The sequence below is a fragment of the Hyaena hyaena genome, unplaced genomic scaffold (genome assembly GCF_003009895.1).
Source record: "Hyaena hyaena isolate Hyena2069 unplaced genomic scaffold, ASM300989v1 scaffold_1207, whole genome shotgun sequence".
NCBI classification, from domain to species: Eukaryota; Metazoa; Chordata; class Mammalia; order Carnivora; family Hyaenidae; genus Hyaena; species Hyaena hyaena.
In genome coordinates, this window is record NW_024081838.1 from 39064 (window position 1) to 62755 (window position 23692).

General features: G+C 36.8%; 1 protein-coding gene across 2 annotated transcripts in view; it reads left to right on the forward strand.

The window, feature by feature from the left end:
* Positions 1 to 416: 416 nt before the first annotated feature.
* ING3 (inhibitor of growth family member 3) overlaps positions 417 to 23692 on the forward strand; it is a 28586-nt gene continuing 5310 nt past the window's right edge. The window contains exons 1-10 of one of the 2 annotated variants that reach the window (XM_039222865.1): positions 417 to 539; positions 785 to 856; positions 3825 to 3925; positions 6172 to 6237; positions 16671 to 16767; positions 18325 to 18396; positions 19326 to 19445; positions 19710 to 19867; positions 20678 to 20871; positions 22357 to 22549. In XM_039222865.1, the coding sequence (XP_039078796.1) occupies positions 512 to 539; positions 785 to 856; positions 3825 to 3925; positions 6172 to 6237; positions 16671 to 16767; positions 18325 to 18396; positions 19326 to 19445; positions 19710 to 19867; positions 20678 to 20871; positions 22357 to 22549 (1101 nt within the window). In that variant the 5' untranslated portion in view covers positions 417 to 511. The remainder of the gene's footprint in view (positions 540 to 784; positions 857 to 3824; positions 3926 to 6171; positions 6238 to 16670; positions 16768 to 18324; positions 18397 to 19325; positions 19446 to 19709; positions 19868 to 20677; positions 20872 to 22356; positions 22550 to 23692) is intronic. The other variant, XM_039222866.1, reaches the window with a different exon arrangement.

The following is a 23692-nucleotide window of genomic DNA, read 5'->3' on the forward strand; positions in this document are numbered from 1 at the left end:
GAAGTCTATGACTCACAAACGCTAGGGTATGGAATGATAGCAGTAAAGAACAGGTGAAAAGTTGTTCCTAGTTGTGTTCTGCAGGCGCATACAACTCCCGTCATTCCCTGTGCAAAAATCAACAAATAAACAGAGGCACCGCATTTCAGATTCTGTTGCGCACCGTTAGCAAAGACGCCTGGTTTTTGTAGTTTCTACAGGAGGAACTGCCAGCACGTTAATAATCGCTGGGAGGGAAGGAAACTACACTTCCCACAATGGCACGGGGGCGGGCTCCGGTCGGTTTGCGTCATTGCTTCAGCCAACCAATGACAGCTCCGGGCGGCAGTGAGGCAAGCGCCGTCAGGCGCCAAAGTGGTTTTTTTTTTTTCTTTTTTTTTTTTTTTTTCCGCCGAAGCTGAGCGGGTGCTGCTAGCGGAGGCGCCATATTGGAAGGGACAAAACTCCGGCGACAGCGAGTGACACAAATAAACCCCTGGACTCCCTCGTTCCCCCAGCTCTAAGGGCCGCGATGTTGTACCTAGAGGACTATCTGGAAAGTGAGTGGGCGGCGCTGGCGGGGGCCGTCTGTGGGAGCTGCGGGCGGGCAAGAGCGCGAGTGGACGGGCAGGCGGGATGGCGGGAGGGAGGGGGAGGCGGGGGATGTTTCTTTCTCACGGTAACTGGCAGCCTCGCTGTGGGCTGCCGGCTCCTTCGACCCCCCCGACGCACGCACGCACGCAGCGACGTAAGCGCGTACTTTCGCCGTTGGCCCCGCCCCTCTGACGGACTCTGCCTTTGACAGTGATTGAACAGCTTCCAATGGACCTGCGGGACCGCTTCACAGAGATGCGCGAGATGGACCTGCAGGTGCAGAGTAAGTCGGCGCGTTTGCCCTTCTTCGCCGCGCGCGTTCAGCCCAGACTTCCCTGCCATCGACTTCATCGCCTCCGCTTTTTGACTCTCCTCCGGCTCACTGGCTAGTGCATAAGGAGTTGTGAAAAAGAAAAGCCAGTGACTAACCTTGCCTCTTGCTTTCCGCGCTACTTTTCTCCTTGCTTTTACAAGAGAAGGAGGCATTAGGGCACGTGTATCTGTGTCTTCTCAATTCGAGACTCTGCAATAAAAGCTTCTGTACCTTCAGTGAGGACGTAGATAACCTGTTTTAATGCACATCGGTGTAAATGTTGAGAAGATTTTGACCTGAGCCCTTATGTATGGACCATAGATGTCAGCATTTATACTTTTGTTAAAGTTCGTTCTATTAAAAAAATTTACAAGAGCGGAAAACACAGAAGCATGGGTGATATGTGGTTCTTTAGTGACCCTGGTGAACTTGGAATGTCAAGTTACACATTATAGGATACATTCTCAATTGCCAACAGGATGATATTTTCTCAAAGTGAGGGAAATAAGATTTTACTGTAAAGCTGCTTATCTGTTGTAATAAAATTTTTGACTTTTTTTACTATCAGTGGTAGCTTGGTAGTCTGGTTACTTTTTTCCAAAATTAACCTCGTTCTTTCACAGAGCACTATGTGGTTGATATGATCATTTTTTTTCTGTAGAGTTTCTAAAAAAGGGTTTATGATTGAAAGAAAGTAAAGAATCACTGTCTTTGGAGATAAGGTAAAAACTTAGAGCAGCATTACACTTAAGTATAAATTTATGTCCATCGTGCTCTAAACATAACCTCATGAACTTTCCCCTTTTAAGAAATGCATATAATATAGCTGTTGCAACTATCCTGTAGAGATACTATATTAAAAATTAAGAATGTGAAATGAATTATATGTTGCATAATTAAAGTGTATAGTTAGGTGTACCTTTATGGCTTACCCCTTTGGAGACATTCAGGTACTCCTTAATTAAATTGTGTAAATGATAATAACGGCTGGGTTTCATGGGGTGTATCCTCAAAAACTCTGTTTCTTGATTCCATTTATTCCAGGGATGTTTAGGGCATACACATGAAATGTTTCTCATGCTTCCAGTGTTTCTGATTTTGTTTTTGTTTTAGAACAATAGAGGTGCAGGAAGACATGGGTTTTGGGATATGATTGGGAGAAAAGGGGGATTGTGGAAAAAGTGGAAAGAGATCAGAGAACCAACATTCCTTGAGGTAGCTTAGGCTGTATACTTTTGCTCACTTGGTTCTCTGCCCCTCTCTGTCATCCATACCATTGCTCATGAATATACTTTTCTCAGCCTCCTGTTAGCTTCCTGTGGCCCCGTTTAATACAAGGTGATAAGATATGGAAACTTTCTTTTATTTGGTGGATTGTAGTGTAGAAGTCTGGATTGTGTATTTCTTTAGTTTGCTCGCAAAATTCATTTTAACTTTAATGTAGTTGAAGTAGCTAAAATAATGTTTTCTATAGGATTAAGCACAGATTTTGATGTCTGAGTTCATGTTAGGGTTTTACCAACTTATTCTTATTTTTATGAAATGAAAATCTTGTGAGAATTTAAATTAACAGATAAATGAGAACATATCGTATCTGATACAAAGTAGAAAATCAATAAAAGGTAGCTGTTATTTTATACTTCTTCATTAACATTAAAATTTTAAATTTTCTTGTAATTTGTATTTAGATTATATAAATGAGAGGTTTTATAAACTTGCATTTTTAATAGAATTTTTTAAAGTTAATAGGTTAGTAAAAGAGACATCTTTGTAAAGTACATTAGAAAATGCTTAAAAAAGGAAAATTCTTTTGAAAAATTAACTGTAAGACTTCTTAGAATCCTTTAAAACCTATCAGGCCCTGAAGATCTCCAAAAAGTTTTCCGTTTACAAAGCAACAGACTCCCCCGTTTTTTTTAACTTTTCTTTTTTTAGTAGACATGGAATGAGATGATTATTCTTAACATAGGCTTAGAGAAAACTTATCTAGAATAAATAATATAATGCATTGAGTGAATAAATGATCGTACCTCTACTTTGAGTCATGATATGAGAGGATGGGGTGCTTAATGGCATATAGTGAGAGGTTAAAATCTTTTCATTACTTTTTTTTATTAAAAGAAATGTGGGGGTGCCTGGGTGGCTGAGTTGGTTAAGCCTCCGACTCTTGGTTTTGGTTCAGGTTATGATCTTATAGTTTGTGAGTTCAAGCCCCACATCCGGCTTTGCATTGACAGTGTGGGACTGCTTCAGATTCTTTCTCTCTCTCTGTCCTTCCCCTATGTGCATACTCACTCTCTCTCAAAATAAATAAACTTAAAAAGAAAGTAATGTGAGGATTATCTACTGGTACTTTTTTAAATTTTAATTCTTTAATGTTTATTTATTTTTGAGAGAGACAGAGACAGTGTGGGCAGGCAGGAGAGGATAGAGAGAGGGAGACACAGAATCTGAAGCAGGCTCCAGGCTCTGAGCTCTGTGCTCTGAGCTCTGTCAGCACAGAGCCTGATGTGAGGCTTGAACCCTCAAACCCGTGACATAGTGACCTGAGCCAAAGTCAGACGCTTAACCACATGAGCCACCCAGGCACCCCTTTAGTGGTACTTTCAATGAGAAATTGTGTGTGGCACAGTGGCTGACTTAATGCCATTAGCTTTTGACCCAAAGGCTGTACTATTGAAATACTCTGGTACAGAACTTATCTACATAGTTGACTGGGAAATTTTTGAAATAACAAAAATAAATTGTCAGTACAGAAAACTCTAATTTTTTAAAAGTAATTAAAACATTTACATAATCAAAGCATCACATATTTAAGTTATTGGCCAAATGAAAGAGTGTATGTTGTCAGATATTTTTTCTTTCCCTAAATCAAAGCATGTATATTCAATGTATGAATCTGGTCATCTAAATATGAAATGTTTTTATTATGTCATAGATGCAATGGATCAACTAGAACAAAGAGTCAGTGAATTCTTTATGAATGCAAAGAAAAATAAACCGGAGTGGAGAGAAGAACAAATGGCATCCATCAAAAAAGTATGTTCAACACTCTGGATGATTTTTCAGTGAATATTGGGACTCTCTGAGAAAGATACTTTAAATGAAACAGTTTTCTGGATCTCAGAATGAGGGAAAGTTACCAATGGCTCTTTAAAATTTAAATAATTTGTTGTGGTTTAGAGCTTTGGGTGTAGGAATTTTTAATCATTTTTTGGTAATAAAAATTAGCAACTTTTATTAGAGAGGAATAGAGTCCTAAAAAAGTACAAGTTTTTTCTTTGAATTTGCTTTATTCTGGTTACAGCTCATTAAACTTGCCTAGTCTTTAGAGATAAAATACTGTCTTCTAATTTTGGCCACAAACTGGTATGAAAAATAGCAGACCTTGAAGCATATTTTATATATCGCTAGGTACCTAAGTTGGTAGAATCACAGGAGAACAGAAATTTTAAAAGTTGAGTGGATCCTTAAAAAGACTTTTAGTTAAAACTCTAAGTTTTTATTAGTTTTATAGTACTTACAGGTCTCTTCCAGATTAGAGTGAGTATCATATCTCCTCCCAAGGTTTGCTTTAAATGTATGATCTAGTATATTTTGGATACATTGGAAGAACTCCATAAAAGACCTGAATTTTGTTGTGACCTCCATTTAGCTGTGTGACATTGGACAGGGTTTTAATACCTCTGAGTAATAATGGCTCCCTCATCCCCATCCTTCACAGAATTGATCAGAGGTCCACTGAGAAAGTAATTTGAAAACTACAAATTTTGTGTATCGTGTTATTTATTTTGCCTTATGGGGGGAAGCTTATTTCTATTAGGAGAAAAATATTTTAGACTCTGTAAGAGAATTGGTCCTGACTTGGAGGATGCCTGGAGACCCAGGTGTGTATGAGTACAGACATCACGTATACAGTTGATCCTTGAACAACATGGGTTTGTACCATGGGTCCACTTCATACGTGGATTTTTTTTTATATTTATAAATACAGTACAGTACCATAAAAGTATTTTCTCAATAACATTTTCCCTCTAGTTTCCTTTGTTGTAAGAATACAGAATATAATACTTGTGCAAAATAGGCATTAATCTCCTGTTTATGTTATCAGGAAATGCTTGAAGTCAACAGTTGACTATTACTAGATAAGATTTTGGGGGGTCAGAAGTTCTGTGTGGATTTTCAACTGCATGGGGTTTGGGATGCCATGTTCAAGGGTCAACTGTACAACCAAGTCAGTTATACCTTCAACCTATTGAGTTTTTGGTGCATTGCAGCTTAGATACACCCTTAGAAGTCTAAACCTCCATGGAAGTTGATAGAATCGTGTTTCTGTTTCTAAATTTTTTTTAATGTTTTATTTATTTCTAAGAGAGAGAGAGAGAGTTTGAGCAGGGGAGGGTCAGAGAAAGAGAGTGTCACAGACTCTGAAACAGGCTCCAGGCTCTGAGCTGGAAGTCAGCACAGAGCCACGAACCGCGAGATCATGACCTAAGCGAAAGTCGGACGCTTAACCGACTGAGCCACCCAGGCACCCCTCGTGTTTCTGTTTTTAAATGATTTGCTTTATACCGAGGAGAAATCTAAAGTATAGGTTGACATTGTATGAATTGTAGGAATTAGTACTTAGTTTAAGAGAGTTCTGGGGCACCTGGGTTGCTTAGTCGGTTAAGCGTCCTACTCTCAATTTCTGCTCAGGTCATGATCCCGGGGTTGTGGGGTCAAGCCCCTTGTCAGGCTGCACGCTGAGCTGCTTAAGAGTCTCTCTCTTTCTTCCTCTGCCCTTCTTCCCCACTAGTGCGCTCTCACTCTGTCTCAAATTAAAAACAAACAAATAAACAAAACCTGAGAGTTCCAGAACAGTTAGAAAATAGAGACATGCAGGTCGGAATATTTTCAATATTTATACTTTTATTAAAAATTTTTAAAAATGGAGAGTATAAATGTTCTTTATAAATTAGTAGATTGTAACATTTTCTTAGAAAGAAAAAGACTATTCAGTAGTTCACATAACTTTTACTAGATTAGAGACTAGACTTGAAATAGTATTTAATTTTACTTATATCTTTTTAGGAATGCTGAACATCTTCCTTTGATTCTTGGCCACCGTACTTAATTTCTAATCCCACCCCATCCCCATCCTATCCTTAACTGGGTTTTTATTGCTAATGTAGGATGACTGACATTGAATACAAGGTATGATCATGAAAATGCAGTTTTATGTCCTAAATGCGCATACTTTTAAATTATTAATTTGTTCTTGAAATGAAAATGTTTTTATTCAGGATTACTATAAAGCTTTGGAAGATGCAGATGAGAAGGTACAATTGGCAAACCAGATATATGACTTGGTAAGTAAAATTATTGTGAGTGCTGTCCCATAAGTACTTACATTAAGGATTATCTTTTAAGTTTTATTGGCTTAAATGTTAATAGGAAGAACAGACTAAATTTGAATTATTGCTTTCTTGATCCCATTTGATTTGAGGTTTTAGTGTCTATTTTCAGTTTCTTTGTGGAAAAGAGAGCCCGCAGTTTTAATTAACAGGTCTAGAACCTTACATTTTAGCCAAATTTATATTGCTGTAGGATTTTATCTGATATTAAACCTTTTTTTTTTCTAAACAAGAATTGATGTTTAAATTTGTTTTACTAATCCTTATCTTAAGGTAGTATATTTCCTTCCTTCTAAATCCTCTTGAGATTGTTTCTGTGGTAAAATACATGTAAGACTGCTGTGCTGACAAGACTTTGTGGTAGCCTGATTAAATGAAGAAGAGAATCATTTGAAGTCTGTGTTAATAGATTGTACTCAACTATCTATTAAGTAATGTCAATAGATAGCACTCAACAACTGGCTCAGGTGGCAAAAAAAGGGAAACACTCAGACTTTAAAAAAAGGTTCTTTTTTGCAGTAGCAGCACTTGTAAAAGACTGAAATCACTAAGAAGACAGAGGCAGTATTTCTCAAACTGGTATAATTATGGTGCTCTCTCTTATGTAAAGCAGCTTCTAAAGCATATCCTTTAGGAAATAGTCATTTCTGGTTCTGCCTCCAAGCAAGTTAAACTAAAAAGAAAGAAATGGTCACGGATAATCTATGTTAACATATAGATTTCATGTCATATTTTCGTAAACTTATCTGGATATAGCCCTATTACTGAACAAGTGTGTGTAAACATCAATGTTATTGGTGAGCAAGACACAAGATATAAGGTACGTACTACATATGGTATACATTGTAAATGTTTATACACAACTAGAAAACATTGGTCATGTGAAGCTGTAGAAAATGTTTTGTTCTCATATAGTGGAAAGTTTTAATGTCTTAAATAATGTAGGCTCTTTTGTTCATACAGTTACTCTGAAAATAATTTCATAAAAGATATACTGCCTAAAGAAAGGTAGAGCAAACGGTAGCTTGATTTATTATGGAATTGAAACAAAAATTCTTCATTGATTTGGTCTTGAATTATATCTATAAACCTAGAAAAAGACATTTATATTTGAATCCAAAAGGAATTTTTTTAGTAATATTGTTCCTCATATTTAATGATTATGTGTCAGTCTTTAGAGATCACCTTCTTTTTAAATCATATAGCTCTTTGGCTGTACTCTTGGCTTATGTTTTGTTATTTTAGTACTTTTCATACATTTAAAAAAGAATTCATACATTTAGAAAAATATGCACAATATAAATATGTTCTTTTTATTTTATTTTTTAAATGTTTTATTTATTTTTAATTTTTTTAAAAATTTATTTCTGAGAGAGAAAGAGGCAGCGTGAGCAGGGCTGGGTCAGAGAGAGAGGGAGACACAGAATCTGAAGCAGGCTCCAGGCTCTGAGCTAGCTGCCCACACGGGGCTCAAACCCACGAACTGTGAGATCATCACCTGAGCTGAAGTCGTATGCTTAACCGACTGAGCCACCTAGGTGCCCCAAATATGTTCTTTTTAAATATGTGTGTTTTTTTGTGTGTGTATTTATATATTATTTATGAACCACACTGTTTCTCCACTCTTGTGCTTCGTATAATGGAGTTTTACCTGAAGTTTTATAATGAAGGAGTAAAAAGTAAATACTATAAATGGCTTGTGTCCTCAAGGTGTTGGTAAACTAGTTGGGAAGACATGCCAACAAACTAAAGTGAAGAGCCTATATAGAAACAATGTGACAAATAAAGATTAATGCAGTTAAGAATTAAGTATCTGATAGACACACAGTAGAGTTATTGTTAATTTCTTAGAGGATATGAGTGTTGAACAGAATGTATTCAGAGGCTGAGGGGTCTGGATTAGGTGTGGTATTGAGGGGAAAGCATTTAGTCAGAGATAATGGATAAACATAGAATGAAAATAAAACTCAGTAAATTCTTTGAGGGAGGATAGATTATTTAGGCTAGGGAGTAAGGTAATAAAAGGTGATGTGATAAACTGAACAAAATGTAAAAAAGCAAGTGCCTGTAATGGATCCGTACAGATGTGAGTTCAGCCACTTCACTGACAGCAGGACTTTGGAAAAATTATTTAATCCCAGAACCTTGGTTTCCTTTTCTGTAAAATAGCAGTCTTAATTTGTGCCTTACAGGTGGATTTGCACATATGTATACAAATGCTGTTAGCTGGGCAGATAGTAGGCACTCACTTCTTTGAAGATTCACTCCATCTTATTCCTTGGAGTTGACTGGAATTGTCCACTTTCTTAGAGTCACTGTTTCCCTTTCAGCTCTGCCAAGTTGCACCTGGTTTTTCTCCATTCTCCCAGTATTTCCGGAACTGCCTTTTCTCTTTCTTTTACTTTTCCTCTTTCCTTCCTCTCCCCTTCCTTTCTCTGTCCTCCGTCTCCCTTTTTGTGACTTTTCTTTTCCTCTCCCTACTTTGCTTCCTTCCTGTTTTAGCACTCCATATTAAATTGTTGTTTCAGGTGATCATGACATCTGTAATGTAAAAATCCATTTTTCTTTGAGACTGGATTGTCTATATCGTCCTCCCCTCTTTCTGACCTCCCTCAGTCTCCGTAGATATCACTCGTAATGGTTGCTATTCCTCAGGGCTCTGTCCTTGACCTGCATTGTTTCTCACTGCATTCGAGTGGTTCTCACATAGAGGTAACTCTCTTCCCTTCTCCTTCCCAACTCCAGAGGCCAGGAAGACCAGATGCCACGTGCTGAAGAACTGATCTCGCCCATGCCAGTTCTATCCCCTGCCCCCCACACAACTCAAGTTGAGAAACATCTCTCCATTAATTTTGCGTGTGTTCTCTTAGTTTTAGCAGTTATTCATTAATGATTCCTCAAGCTCCCACTTCTCTTCTGAGTGTACTCATCTTACCTGAGAATTCTAGGCCCTGGAGCTCAGTGGATTTAAACTTTTAGTCTCTCCTTTAACTTCTCTCAGAAGAACCACTGATCTTCCTGTCATTCACATTGGAATCCTGAAAGTCCTCCTCGCCTCCTCCTCCCTGGCCTCCCCACATTTAGTTAACTCCTGTGTTGTGTTCATTTAATCTTCAAAGTATCTCTCATTACCCCTTCTTCTCCACTTTTGCAGCCTGCCGTCATTCAGGAACTTTAACAACAGATGACTGGCATGCTTTTGCTTTTATCTTTGCTTAGGAAACTTTCTCCACCTTTCATGATCCTTCACCTGCAGTCTCTTTTTTAAAATCACCTATGTCATTTATATCTAGGAGAAGAGATTTGACCACTTAGGAAAGTCAACAAGAATGATGTAAACAAAAGATTTATTTTCCTCTCCTGTAAAATAACTATTGGAGGAGGCAGACCAGGGCCTGTGTGGCAGCCCCAACATCATTGTCATCCCAGGCTGCTTCTAATGTGTTCCTCCTCATTTCTGGACTGGTAGGAGAAGTGTCGTAGGGGATTACTCAAAAGGATGTATTTTGCAATTCAGTCAGCTCTTTTAAAAGAGCCTGGAAATCTTACCTACTGACTCCTGCTTATATCATCTTGGCTCCTTCTAGCTGCAGGGGAGGCTGAGAAATGTTGCTTCACAGGGTGCGTTGCGACCCCAAGTATGTGGGGTTCTGTCAGTAAGGAAGGAGGCTATTGAGTAGGTAATTAGCAGTTGGTGCGTTACCCTGCCCTCAACAGAATCATACTGGCCTCGAAATATTGTAATTCCCATGCTTTTATTATTGATTTAAACAGTAATTATTTATTTACCTTTTATTGTCTGTGTGTCTTCCCTACTATAAATGTCAAGAACTATGTCCTTAAAAATTTTTTTAGTGTTTTCAGATTCTAGCATAGTTATTTCTCAGTACATATTTGTTGAACAAGATCACCCAGATAAGTTAATGGAGAAGAAAAGGCGCTATCAGGACTCCCCAGTTATGAATCTTTGGATAGAGTTTAGTGGGGTCCAGTTCTTTGCATCAGATATGGCAGTTGATGACATTTTCTCAAAAAATAAGAGAGTCACACTTTACTATGCTAAGATTGACTTGGTTTTGATGGACAAACACAAGTGGGCTGCCATGCAAATAGCCACTTCTTTTCATAGTAGGACTTGAAACCAAGAGAAGTGAAAGTAATTTAATTCAAGTGAGTTTAGTTTCCTTTATAGAATTGCTTTAGAAGACCAAACACTCAGTCTCATGATCTATGTCTTTGCTCAAATCTTTTCAGTATCCCTCTTTTTAAATTGCTCTCAATTTTTTTAGTTTTTCAGTTTAGATAGATATCTTCCTCTGATACATAAGCTCATTTTGGAAGTTCTAAAACAGGATTTATAGATAAATGCCTTCAGCAAAAGGAGCATTTTTTAAAAATATAAAAACTTTTTATGAAGTACATGTTTTATTTAAATATCTTTCATTTTATAATTGCACATTAATATTTTTTGACTATTTTCAGTTCCTTTTTAAAAGATTTTTTTGTTTGTTTGTTTATTTTTGAGAGGGAGATAGAGACAGTGTGAGCAGGGGAGGGTCAGAGAGACAGGGAGACACAGAATTCGAAACAGGCTCCAGGCTCTGAGCTGCCTGTCAGCACAGAGCCCAACGTGGAGCTCGAACCCACGAACCGTGAGATCATGACCTGAGCTGAAGTTGGATGCTCAATCGACTGAGCCACCCAGGTGCCCCTATTTTCAGTTCCTTTGCTTTTAAAGAGATTCCTTTTAAAGTATGAAAACATTTATTACACACTATTAGGCCTTACTATATAAAAATATGACAATATTATTTTAATAAAATAAAAAACATTAGATCTCCTAGCCAGGGCCCTTGAGGGTCCATGAGGTTCATAGTCATTCTGTACCCTCAGAGCCTGGCACAACAAACTCGTTGAATGGTGAGTGGAGGATGAGGACTTCTGAGGTGATTTAATCTAGTATTTCCCATAGCTTAATGTTTGCATCCTACCCTCCAGGCTTTTAGAGTGTTTGTACCATCTGTACATCTATTTACTAAGTAAATTTTTAAATGAAATTTAGGTAAGAGGAAAATTTATTTGGTAACCTGATATTATTAATATAAATGAAAAATGAGCATCACTTATCACAAATAAGTCATTATAAAATGTTAAAAAACAATAGACAGCCTCCTTGGAATACTTTGTGCTCTGTGTTCTGCCCCACTTTGCCAGAGTAACTTGTGGTATCTGAGCCTTTCACGCTTGAGGGTAAGTTTACTTTTGCAGGTAATTGCAGTTGAGCATAAGGGAATTACTGCCTTGTTCATAGGGAGGTTACTAAATGAATTTGCCATCTTAAATTGGTTATATTCCCAGAAATATCAACAGTAAATATCCAAGCGATATTTACTTTATAAATAGGAAAGAGAGAAAAAAAAAAAAAAGGAAAGAGAAATTAAATTCCTAGAATATTTGACGTTTGAGAGCTTAGGAAGGTAAATACTTCAAAGGTGAGTGGATAGGACATAGTATAAATGTAAACTTACAGTATTTTCATTCATAGATCATTTATCCAATAAATAGTGGTACCTCTATACACTTCCACATCGTGGGAGAGTATAACTGATTCAGCAAATATTTATAGAGCTCCAGCTATGAGCAGTCATTGGTATAAGTGAGCAGCCATGACACAGACAAGCAATGAATATGGGCATGCTATCAAATAAAGATTAGTTTAGATTTTGGTAAGTGCTATGAGGGAAATAAACATTGTGGAAAGAGGGATAAAGAATGAATTACTAGGGGAGGCTATTAAGAATGTCATCAGGATGAGTGTAGTCTTAGTAGGTGACATTTGAGGTAGTACTTGGAAAGTGAGAAAGAGCCAGCTGTGAGAAGAGAGCTTCAGAAAGAACATTTCAGCCAGATGATGCAGATGATGCACCACGTGCCAAGTCTGAGGTGGAAAATGCAGGTTGAATCAGAAAGAGACAAGTGTGGTTGGTGTGTGTAAGAAAGGTGCTGAGAAGAGACAGGCGGGAGCCACCACAAGTCAGGGTCCTCCTGTAAGCAGTGCAAGCAGTGGGTTTTTTCTTGGGAAAGCAGTTGGAGGCCACCTTAAACAGGAGTGAAGTAAACCTGAGAGGAGATTGTCTGCATGCCTTTGCTTAAACATTTTGTTATTATGGTAATTTCAAGTAAGCGTATATTTACAGATTTTAATGTACAATAATTTAGTATATAATTGTATTTGATTTTCCCCTCAGTGTTTTATATAGCATGCTATTTGATAGTATTATTAATTTTTGAAATACTTTATTTACTTTTAAAATCAGTAGTAAACTTTTGATACCTGTAAGTAGCACTGTACTGTTACTTCATTTATTAGGGAAAGAAAGGAGACTGCATAAATACCAACAAATGAAGAGATTGGTGGAATTAGAGGTTCCATAGAACAAACTGAAAATTTATTTCAGTACTTGTTTTAGTGGGAATGAACAACAAAAAGCTATCCTACTAAAATAATTTCCTTCTAGAATACTGATACTCAAAGTCATTAAACACAAACCACTTGTTTGTGTTTCTTCGTCAGATGTCCCTGTCCTAAGGCTGTGTTAAATTACAATACCTAATAAAGTTGATTTGTGTATACTTTGATAAAATTTGAGCTGTTAGTTAATGCTTGAATGATTTTTGCACTCTTCTCTTTGCTCAGTACCCTTGAACTTGCTTTTTTGTATCCTGGCCTGTTCCTGAGATGGTTATATTTCAGGTCTACATTTTACCTATAAATTTGACAATTCTTCATCTGATACTCTAAGGAAACATATTGTATAAGATTGACCTCTTGATTTGTCTCCTGTCCTCATTGTCTTTTAGGAAGATTAGATGTAGTTTATGTGCTTAGGCCTCAAATATTTGATTCAGCCTAAAGATGGGTCAAATTTTCACCTATTTTGAATATAATTCAGAGATGTGAAGAATCATTTTCATGACTTATCAAAGAAATAATTTGCCATCATGACTCCTTTTTCTTCTCCAATTTACCCTCTTTATTCACTGTTACCAGATCTTTTCACAGAAATTTATGTCTCATTGTCATGAATTTCAACTTAGAACTTTATATACTAACTTGTGCTCTTTCTAAAAGGGCAAGCTAGACATTTAAGTTTTAGAATGGTATGGTATTAGAAGCCGTAAATCATGCAGAAACTTTTTACAATGCTGTATTTCGTTCAGTTTGGGCCCATCAGTGACACATCTTAAAATTTGAATATTGGAACACTGGGAGTCGAAAGAGAAAGAATAAAGGATTACAGCTCTATGCAAAAATGTTCAGTATGAGGATTTTTTTGTTTCATGCAGAGGGGCCAAATGTGACTTAAATATCATTGTGATCATCAGTATGTTAACAAATAATGTTGACAGAATTTTCTTTGGCTCTCAGGAAGTCAGAAAAAAGGTAATTGATTTAAAATTAAAGCAGTTACATTTGGGGTTATCAGAGATGATTTGGGGCCTTAGAATAAGGAAGATTTTGTGGCTGTTATTGACATTAAGTGGGGAACACATCAGTAATTAGACTCCGTGGTCAGCCGTGTCTTAGGAATCTGTGGTTAGTGGAAAAAATGTGTCTCAGTTGGAGTAGGACCCTCTTTACCACTATAAATCAATCTTACGAAGTCAGGTGTGTGTGGAAGGGTGGGCTAATTTAGATTCTCACTTTGCCTGATACCTGTGGGGCCATAATGGTGATTATAGGGGCTTTACCCACACAGAATAGGGGCTGCCAGAATAGGGGCTTTACCCACACAGAATCGTGAGGGTAGGGGACATGCAATCCACAGCTTTCAGTCGAGTTCATTGTTCTTTCTGTGCTGTTTAATACTGTTTAAGCACTCTGGTGCTTTATAGCTTAAGTTAAATCTTGTGGTCAACTTTCTAACTTCTAATTCGATTTAGTACATCAGCAGTGAATCTAAGATAAACAATTCTATTGCCTAATAATTGCTTATAATATTCATCAGCTCATAATCTTTTTTACCTATCAGAAGGTAGGAATGATTGGAAGCTCTCTTGTAAAGCTGCCTGCCTACTACAATGTGGTTTAGGCTTTTCTGTGTTTAACTATGTATTTGGTTTTTAGAATTATTGAATCTTGGGATTCCTTTTTCTGAGCTGCTAGTATTAGAAATTCCATCATTATTTTTCATGTCCTCATGTATAATAACCCTTATCAGTACTGTCTTTAATACACAGAAGCAGTTCTTAAATGCAGGGGTGGACAGAGTTAGGAGAGGGTCCATGGTGTCTCCTCCCAACCAAGACTCTAATATCCCACCTGTGTACTGTACATACCCGTTACAGGCCACCGCCTGCTTTGCTTTTTCTTTCTTTTCTCAGAATCCTATTTGTCTTCCTGTCTCCATTCTTTAACTGTTAATTTTTCTTACCGTCCCTTTGAAGATGATACATTCTTCACCCTCTAACTCATATATACCCTTTATGTCTACCACAACCCCATGTTATATATATATATTTTTTTTTCAATGTAACTTTTGCTTATTTGCTATATCTAGGGCATATATATTTTAAAACGTTATTATGTTAAACATCTTACATAAATCTTGATTTGTCAGCTAAATTCCTATGAAGGCAGGGATTCGCTCTCATTTTTCATGTGTCTTCCATTTAACCCAGTGCCAAGCACATAATACGAACTCAATATTTATTAGTAATATGACTGTAGGTAATAAAGTTGGTGGAGTATTTTCATTGCATTAAGTGTTCTTGGAATTTAAATATGAGTATTTTTTTCTGACTTCCCTGGAGATTAAATTTTGACAATGTAAGATATATTTTTGAATAACTGAGGTCTGTGTTCACACGTTATTCTTGGACGGGAGGTTCCATTAAAGGACGTTCAATTACCTGCATGTTTTTTGAATAGGAGCAACAGTCTACAATATGTGACTCTCTAGGATTTTAAATATTGTGACTACAGTCTCTACCAGGCTCTGAAAAATGACTTGTGTGTGAAGATGGAGGGAAAATTGGGTTTTAAAATATTGAAAAAATCCCTAACCAATACCCCAGTGGGTGTTGTTAACATACAAAAATATAAATAATAAGGAAATATTCTTATTTTTCAATTTGAATTCTGAGTTAAAAAAGCAGTCGGCTGCTGCATACAGAAGTTCAGAGGGCGATGTTAAGTATAAATGATGGAGCACAATTTATTACACAAAGATCAGAGTTAAATTCCTCTTCCATAATGCATTAGCTGTTGCCTTTGGCTGTGTTACTTAAACCCTCTGAGCCTTAGTTTCTTCACTTATGAAATGGAGACAGTAAAAACCTATGTCAAAAGATTAGAGTAAGGGCTAGAAAAGACAGAAGAGCATCTGATGTAGCAGGCACATTACACGGCATCTGACACAAACAAATGATTTTTTGCTACTTTTGTCCCCATTTCCTTCATCTTAGGCACACGTTATTTCATTCTTACTTAATTTTTTTGCCCTTATGATGTATCATAGACCTTTTGATATTTGTAAGAAAGTCACTCTTAATTATTTAACAATGATCCATTGGGAATCTGGAGTTTATAAAAAGGTGTTATCAAGAATATAACAATATTTTTTTTAAAAATTGTGTTTTCTTTGTTTCACTTCAAAGTAGTATGAAAAAGTATTGAAAAAATAATATTAACCTTAAAAATTAAGACTTGTTGCTAGTTTGAGGTATCATATAATTTTCTAAAATCAGTCAAAAGATCTCTAGGTGAATGAAAACATTTGCTACCTTAACAAGGGCAGTAGTATTACAATAAAACCATTTTAACCAGGCTCTTTGGGAAATGGAGTTTTCTGGCTAAAAACCTCTTTTGTTTCAACCCTTTACATAAATGTTTACAAGTATAATGGCTTACTTTTCTGCCTTCAAGAAATGTATGTATAGAATATAGTAGCCTCTTTGTCTATGGACAAGGATCTTTCATTCTTCATTCTAAATAAGTTATTGTAGTATGGCAGTGTAGATGACCTTATTATTAGTAGGAGGAGAGTAGGTTGAAAGTAATCCCAGGGGATCCTATAAAAAGTTACTATCCCTCCTGCACTTCCTCTCCTCTCAAGTCCCAAATACCAGTTTTGCTTTAGTTTCATATCCCACCTCTTCTGAACGTTTTCTAACAAATTGTGATTTTAGTTTCTTAAAACTTGAGAGGTTATTTTGTCTAGCACACTCATTTCATAGATTAAAAGACTGAGGTGTAGGTTAATTGACTTGCTCAAGGATACTAAGAGGATTCACTAAAAGAAAAAAAGATTTAGGTTTCCTCATTAAACTGAAACTTTAATCGTGTCACAAATTTTGGTGGTTATCTTTGATCTTCTTTGAAACAGGTAGATCGACACTTGAGAAAACTGGATCAGGAACTGGCTAAGTTTAAAATGGAGCTGGAAGCTGATAATGCTGGAATTACAGAAATATTAGAGAGGCGTAAGTAACGTTTATGGTTTTCCATCAATGTTGGACAGTCCACGTGTAAATCACTGTGGAGACACTTCTCCCTTGGGGACTTCTCAGATCCCAGGCTTCTATGCTAGGTGGCATCTGCGTCGGACAGCATGGACTCCAGCAGTTAGAACGTTTGGGTTATGGATTCTGAGAGAGAGGATACAGGATATCATACACTCGGTCTTTATTAAAATCACATCTTAACCGTTAAATCACAAGTTAGCCATCTGTCTTCAAATGTATTGACTTTGCCATGCCTGTGGATACACTTTAACTTGGAGGAAGGCTTTTTTTTTTCTCCCTGAGAACTGCCTTAAGGCTTTTTTCCTAAGTAAGAAATATTTTAATTAGTTCCAAAGCACTTCCTCTCTTTCTCAAGTAAGTCCTTCCTAAACTTTTTCTTATCTGTAAGAAGCCATTTTAATATTTCTTTACAAGGTTTGACTTGATCTCCTGCTATAATTTACCTCTTTAGTACTTTCTTTTTTTTCTTGGTGCATTTCAACAACAAGAACACGTACCTATTTCTACACACTGATGAAAAATTTATTTACAGTGTTAGGTGATGTGTTTGTATATGTACATATGTATGTGTATGTATATACATATATGTATGTATGTATATATATATATATATATACTCCCTACATACTCCCTAGAATAGGGAAACAGCCAGTCATGAATCCATGTTGGTATTCATAGTTGCATTTTTGTTCAAAAGTAGATCTATAACTTTAGATGATCATCTGATATATTTGTGATACTTTTATTCCAAGGAAATCCTATTTGAGAATAAGTATTTTGAGACAAAATAAAATATTCTACAGCTACTCTAATTTTTTTTGAAATGCTGACAGTAGCTGTGAGTAACAATAATTCATGCCTATTTAGTACTCCAGGAAGGTTAATGAAGCATCCTCTGTAAGGACACAGACCTACGAAACCAAACCAGATCAAGTTCTAAAATCTCCACCCTGTGCCCTGCCATTATTTCATCTCAAGGGATCAAGATAAACCCAGAAAATTTCTTTAAAAGCATTTTAGTGCTTGGCAGTAGAGATTCTGTGCCTGACTTCTCTCAGGAAGTCTTTACTATCATATGTCATTTTAATGATCAAAGAATTTTCTTTCATGTAGTAATGTCCCATCACCTAGTACTGTAGGATCTCCCATTGAAAAGTCACCCCAGTATAACTACAGAGAGTTTTTCAGATCTTACCAGTCATGGAATTCTAATGTCCATTCACCCACTTATGTGGTACCTGCTGTCCTGACTTGCCCAATGAGACATTAGCGTACCCTGAGCTGTTTTGTACTTCAGGTGAATATTAAGAAGTGGATTATGTATTGTTTAGAGGGAGGATGAAATTGGCAGTGGTGATTCTCTAATGTGTTTAACTAAAATGATACAGGCGTATGCATAGAACTTGCCAGTCTGTTGCTGGGTAAGGGTACATAGTGCCTTTAGTTGATTGACCTGTAAATTTTTGTGTTGACATTTAATGGAGTTGTATCTCTGTGCCTTTTTTTTTTTTTTAGGATCTTTGGAATTAGATACTCCCTCACAGCCAGTGAACAATCACCATGCTCATTCACATACTCCAGTGGAAAGTAAGTTTGGTTTAGGGGAGCTAAGATTTTCAGTACAATTAAAAACTTATTACATTACCTCTGTATTCTTTTCAGTTGGCTCTATGCAACCAATTGAGGGGCAAAAAAATATCATTCCCTTCCTTTTCTTTTGTGAGATCTACTTTTTCATTGTAGTTCCTATTGGACTTACCTTCTTCATTCGGGAAAAGTATATTTGATTTGGGAGTAGAAAGTTTGCTTTTCCTGCAATACTTTGAGGACAAATGTATGGTATTAGCAGCAGCATATACTTCTTTTTTTTTTTACAAAGAGTTTATTGTCAAATTAGTTTCCACATAACACTCAGTGCTCATCCCCGCAGCATATACTTCTATACGCAGACCCTTGATTCTCTCTAGAGAGTGTCAAAACCCAAGCCAAATGATAACTAATTGATGGTAGGCTCTTTGATTTTTGTTTTTTGGTTTTTTTCATCTTTGCTTGTTCAGTGCTTAGCCTACTGTTTGGCGTATAAGAAGAAGGTCTCAAATGATTGGTGGGCTAATGAGTAAATGAATGGTTGGTTGGATGTTAGCTTGCTAGAAAAGTATATCAGTACATTTTGTGACAGATCAGTTTGAATGAAAGAAGGGTTGATTGAAAACTATTCAAAATTATAGTGTTTTGAAAACAAAACTCCTCTCATGTTATATGTGAAACGTGGTGAATCGTGGGATATCTGTAGCACTTTGCTACTGAAGTATTTTTTTATTTGTGTGAGAAGCCTACTCTTAACGAAACAGGTGACACAGCAAGTTCTTGTCCTGTCCTCTAAGAAAACATACTCTTCTACATTCTGTGGAGAACCCAAACCATAACTGTACTTGTTTATAACTGGATGGAAGTATTATGTCTTATCCATAGTTGTCTAATGTGTAAAAACACACAAATTCTTTATTTATATTCAGAAAGGAAATATAACCCGACTTCTCACCATACAACAACAGATCATATTCCTGAAAAGAAGTTTAAATCTGAAGCTCTTCTATCTACCCTTACATCAGATGCATCTAAGGAAAACACACTAGGTAAGTTTATTATCTTAAGTATGAATTTTGCTTTTTGTTTGTGTTAAAACAAGGGGAAACTAAAGTGTTCAGGATTAACGAAGTATACAGAGTTTTTACTTGGTTGAAGTCCACGTGTGGAAAAGGAAAAATGGGACATGAAAATTTTATGGTGACATGAAAATGTTAAATTTAATGATTATATCTGTACTGGGAAATAATGTATTTTAAGCTCACTAACATTATGTTCTCTCCAACCATTTTTACTTCTTTAATTCTACATAGGATGTCGAAATAATAATTCTACAGCCTCTTCCAACAATGCTTACAATGTGAATTCCTCCCAACCTCTGGCATCCTATAACATTGGCTCGTTATCTTCAGGAACTGGTGCAGGGGCAATTACCATGGCCGCAGCTCAAGCCGTTCAAGCCACAGCTCAGGTAAAAAGGAAAAGGTTTGGAAATAGCAGGTACATTTTGTCTGAATCATTGGTAAACTGTAACAGAAACAACTAGATGTGAACAGAAAGAGTTTTCCTACATTGTGTAGTTCCATTTTTTTTTTAATGTTTTATTTATTTCTGAGAGAGAGAGGGGCAGTGTGAGCAGGCGAGGGTCTGAGAGAGAGGGAGACACAGAATCTGAAGCAGGCTCCAGGCTCTGAGCTGGCTGTCAGCACAGAGCCCGACATGGGGCTCGAACCCACAAACCATAAGATCATGACCTGAGCTGATGTCGGACGCTTAACCGACTGAGCCACCCAGGCGCCCCTGTGTAGTTCCATTTCTAAATCCTGGTTTTATGATGTCTCACATGAATATTTAATGAAATGAATGTGCATTAATTTACCTGATTGATAATGAAAAGTGAAAAATAGTTTCATGCAATCTCACACAGATCCCTTCACCTAGTAATTGCTCATGATGCTCATGGTCTTGACAGTGAGCCACAGCACCTGTGAGGAGAGTGCTCCATTCTCTCTCCCAGTTTCAGGGTTTCCTCAATAGCCCCAGGACTTAGATTGCCGAATTAATATATTCCCAATTACATTGCCCATTCTATAGTTACTCTCCTAACTGTATAAAAACTGATTGTAAATCTTTGCATAAAGTAGCTTAGATCACAGTGATGAAAATAATGGCTTAAACCAAACAATACTAGATAGCCAACATAATACTAGAACCAGTGGGACTGAAAAAGAAAGTCTGCATCCTTATGTATATTAATACTATCCGTGAATGTCTGTTTAAGATGAAAGAGGGGCGAAGAACATCAAGTCTAAAAGCCAGTTATGAGGCGTTTAAGAATAATGACTTTCAGCTGGGAAAAGAATTTTCAATGCCCAGAGAAACAGCTGGCTATTCATCATCTTCAGCGCTCATGACTACATTAACACAGAACGCCGCCTCATCAGCAGCCGACTCACGGAGCGGGAGAAAGAGCAAGTAAGTTGGATTATTACGGTAGCCCTGTACCTTCACTAAGCGTGCAGGCCACTTGGCATCCAGCCGGGCGTCCATGACATTTTCATTCACACTGCCATACTTTGGAGGAGTAAAGTCTTTCAAAGGTGTTAAAAGTCTTTAATCTTTCTAAAGTCTTAAACTGGCTATAAATGACTTCTGCTTACCTTCTTTTTGTTCATTAAGAGAAACCATTTTATGGAGATGTTTTCATCTATAACCCCTTATTTTGTCATGTGGCTCAATGTAAATTAATACATAAGATGCAAATTTTATGCTGGAAATTTTTTTGAATAAAATTCCTCAGTTTTATTAAAAGTAAATTGTCTTCATTCTTGGTCTTATGCCCCAAAATTGAAATTATGAAAGTATCTCTAGATTGTATATGTGAGGCTCTAAGGAAGATTGTTTGAATTTTAAATACGGAAACTTAACAGCATTTGGCACCGTCTAACCCAGGTGTTACGTTTGCTGATGTTCTGACGTGGTGGAGGTTCTAGGCGGTGGGCCGGGAGAACAGGTTACCTAGGAATTGCATCATAATTTACTTTTAAATGTATTCTGTTTTCTCTGAGTAAACCTAGAAGAATGATCAGTGTAGAATTAACACAAAAGGGCTAGATATCTTAAAAAATAATTCATCTTAATGACTCAAGTTTATTATAACTGCCTATGATAAATTTCCCTATTTTTAAAATGTAATTTTAGCATACAAATGGTAGGAAATTACTTGTGAATTTTAACACTCTATTTCCTATCTAATACTACCTACAGATAGTATTCACATATTGATGGATGGTCATGGGCTTTTGTGTATTTCTATTTTCTTTTTTTTTTTTTTTAATTTAAAGTCAACTTAACATACAGTGTAGTCTGGCTTCAGTAGTAGAACCCAGTGATCCATCTCTTACATACGACAACCAGTGCCCATCCCAAAAAGTGCCTTAAATGCAGAAAACAAACAGGGTTGCTGGAGGAGATGTGGGAGATGGGATGGTTTAAATAGGTGATGGCCATTAAAAAGGACACTTTTTGGGGTGTTTGTATTTTAGATGTTGAGGAAGCATAATCACGTGGCTTCAAAATACAAAGAATGTCTCTAAGGTAGCCATAACTAACACCAATTTTTAGAACTATTACCTATAAGAGGTAATAGCTGTTAAGTCAATGTTAAGTAGTAGCTGATTAAAAAATTATTTTAAAAACCAAGGTACGCTGAAAGAGTTTTTTAAATATCTTTATTCTCCAGAAAACAAAAATATAAAAAAGAACAGTTATGAAAGAAAATTGCTTTTAGTTGCACTCAACAGTTATGCTTTTAAATCTGTTTATCAGGTTAGTTTAACTTTGTGTTAAATGTTAATTTATACATTTGACGTTACTTCATGTCATACCACTCACTTACGAGCTACTCTCACGTAACTTCTTTTGGATGCTGAGCAAATGGATCTGATACTGTTCTTTCAGAAACAACAACAAGTCTTCAAATCAGCAGTCCTCCTCGTCCTCCTCCTCCTCGTCCTTGTCGTCGTGTTCTTCTTCTTCAGCTGTCGTCCAAGAGATCTCTCAACAGACAACAGTAGTACCAGAATCGGATTCAAACAGTCAAGTTGATTGGACTTACGACCCAAATGAACCACGATACTGCATTTGTAATCAGGTAAAAGCATAATCTGAAGCAAATAGAAGAAAGGGAGCTATTTTTTAAGTGCTCTTTTTTCCTCCAGTTCAAAATACTTTTGCTTCCTTGTATAAGGAGTATAAAGGAATGTGTAAGTCACCCGTAATCTCAGCCCCCAGATACAGCCTATAATTAGACGTTTTGATTTATCACTGCTCTACACCCCACACGCATATTGTCTTAGTCTGCTCAGGCTGCTGTGACAAAATACCACAGGCTGCATGGTTTAAATAGCAGAACTCTGTCTTCTCACAGTTCTGGAGGCTGGTCCAGTATCAAGGTGCTGACTGATTCCGTTCCTGGTGAGGACTCTTCTCCTCACTTGCCAAGGGCCACATTCGTGCTGTGGCCTCACGTGGTGAGGAGAACTCTGGTGTCCCTTCCTTTTATTATTAGGGCACCAGCCCTACTGGATTAAGATTCCACATACATGGCGTCATTTCACCTTTACTGCTTTATAGACTTAATCTTCAGATATAGTGAGGGGAAGGGATACAACACAGGAATTTCGGGGGGAAGGCACAGTCAGTCTCTTACACATACGTACACGCAGATGTGCATGTACGCATGTGCGCCTGTGTGTATGTGTGTGTATGTATGTGTGTGAATTTGACTGGTTGGAGTCACAGTATATTCTTTATCGCTTTTTCACTAAGTCATATGTATTGAACTTTATTTTTTTAAGTAATTTTTTTAATCTTCTTACAGTTATCTGTTACGCTGTGTATAACTTTTTAAAGGGTGAAAGATTTATATGATCTGAAGGGAAACCAGAGTATTGTGTGTAACTTTTTAAACCAATAGTTAGCTATACGTTTTTTAGTGCTTTTATTATTTTTGAAATTAAAAATAACATTATGAGGCCTTTTTTTAAAAATGTAATCCATTTTATACATCTATTCCTAAGATAATCTTTTAGAAATAAGATTAAGTTGAAATATTTGTTACAGACTACCAAATTATCTTCTGGAATGTATTAACAAAAATTGATGACCATGCCTGTTTCCTAAACCCTGTCCAACACTGGATATTATTCTGTCTTGAAAACCGTGTACCAATTTGATAGTTTTATATCACACAATCATTTCAATTTATGTTAGTAGTAAAATTGGACCCTTTTTG